The sequence below is a fragment of the Desmodus rotundus genome, chromosome X, assembly GCF_022682495.2.
Source record: "Desmodus rotundus isolate HL8 chromosome X, HLdesRot8A.1, whole genome shotgun sequence".
Lineage (NCBI taxonomy): Eukaryota > Metazoa > Chordata > Mammalia > Chiroptera > Phyllostomidae > Desmodus > Desmodus rotundus.
Window position 1 is genome coordinate 56,962,851 of NC_071400.1, and position 1,615 is coordinate 56,964,465.

Consider the following 1,615-nt stretch of genomic DNA (forward strand, 5'->3'; position numbering starts at 1 on the left):
ACACAGTAGCAAAACTCTTGCTCTTGAACTGAACAAGTACAAATAGATGTGTGATTAATGTAATTTGTAAACTTAGATGTGAAACTTATGAAACCTTTCATTAAAAAGAATGACATTTGAAAAATGCCTGAAGGAAACAAGGATAAACTTCTGAATTATCATAGGAGACCAAAGATGCCACAGCCCTTATTCCTCCAACTCGCTCTAGCCCTCACTACCTAGAATGCTGACTGCTCTCTCTTCAAACACCACATGAAGACTCAGCTTCACTTCCCACTCCCAGGAAGAAGTTGATGGATATGGGCCTGAAATGTACCTGGATGCAACTCTGCCTCAGGCCCTTTCATCCTCATTGCTCTCCACTCCTTCAGACCAGCATAGAAAGAAACTGGGATCTTTGTTATTGGGCCTTAGCAAATAATCCAGGACTTTCAACTTGCTGGTTCCAGAGTGGGCCCTGGGACCCCACAGGAACATGTAGCATGCAGGATGGCTGCTGGGTACCTGCTGGTACTCCAGGTACTGCTCCTGCACTCCAAGTTTGGTGATGAGCTCCCTGGATTCCCCATAGATGTAAGGCTTCCTTCAGGCATGCACCCCATTCAGTGTTCCCCAGACCTTCTCCTCAGGGGCAGTCACCCTCTAGGAGGATCAATCTCAGGAGCATGACCAGGGGGCAGGTCTTGGGCATGGTCTGCCCATCACTCACCATCCCATCATAGGTGAGGCCTGAGGTGGTGACCAGAACATAGGTGTGGTCGCTGGGGTCCACTTCCTTCACAGCAATGCCAAAGAGGAGCTGCATGCAATCAGAGGTTACTCTGATGATCTCAGGGAAGTGGTCTTGGTATTCTTTGACAATGCTGCTCAGCATTTCTGCCTTTGTGGTGGGCTCCTTTGCACGATACTTCAGGAGCTAGAACTCCACCAAGTCAGCCATCTTCAAATATAGGGTATCTTAGAGTGAAGATTCAGCATCTTCAAAGACCTCTCTGCTTTTTGGCCCATTTTCATCTTGGCTTCTGGAACCCTCATTTTCACATTGGCTCCATTGGGTGGTGGGGGAGCCATGGTAGGGGCTGGGGAGGGCAGGCACCCAGAGAGCTCTGGGGAGGACTAGGTGTCCCAGCAGAAGTCATCTCCTCTAGGCTGTCTAGTAACAAGTCAGAGAGAGAGAAAGTAAAAGAGGAGTCAGACATGGCCACCTCCTCCTCAGCCATAATCAGCTGAACCTCCAACAGGCCCTGTTTCTCCCTTTGATCCTGATGATCTTCCTCAAGCTTCCAGAGCTCACTCATGTGCCCCAGAGGCATGATGACTTGTGTCAGGTGGCAGTAAGAGTGTGGGCTGGAGGTTGGCAATGGGAACCTACGGACCTGGGAAAGAGAGAGTGTATGAGTGGTCTAAGCTGACAAATGCACCCTAGGCAGCTCTGGTGAAAGTGACTTTTAGGTCTAATCTTTAGGGTTGCTCTCAGGTCACACAGGGGTCTTGCCTCCTCGGTAACCTGTCCCTTAACATTCTGAAAAAGGAAGTGAGAAGCCTCCTCAGATATTTCCTCTCAGACCTCATATCCCTAAGATTCCCCATCATGAAACCACTATGCAGTTAGCAC

The 1,615-nt window shown here is 49.1% G+C and overlaps 1 protein-coding gene across 1 annotated transcript; it reads right to left on the reverse strand.

Moving 5' to 3' along the window:
- Positions 1–333: 333 nt before the first annotated feature.
- LOC112296292 (melanoma-associated antigen 8-like) lies at positions 334–1,313 on the reverse strand. The gene is given in 3 exon segments (XM_071220263.1): positions 334–634; positions 636–957; positions 1,097–1,313. Coding segments are annotated over 3 exon segments (840 nt in total).
- Positions 1,314–1,615: the final 302 nt, after the last annotated feature.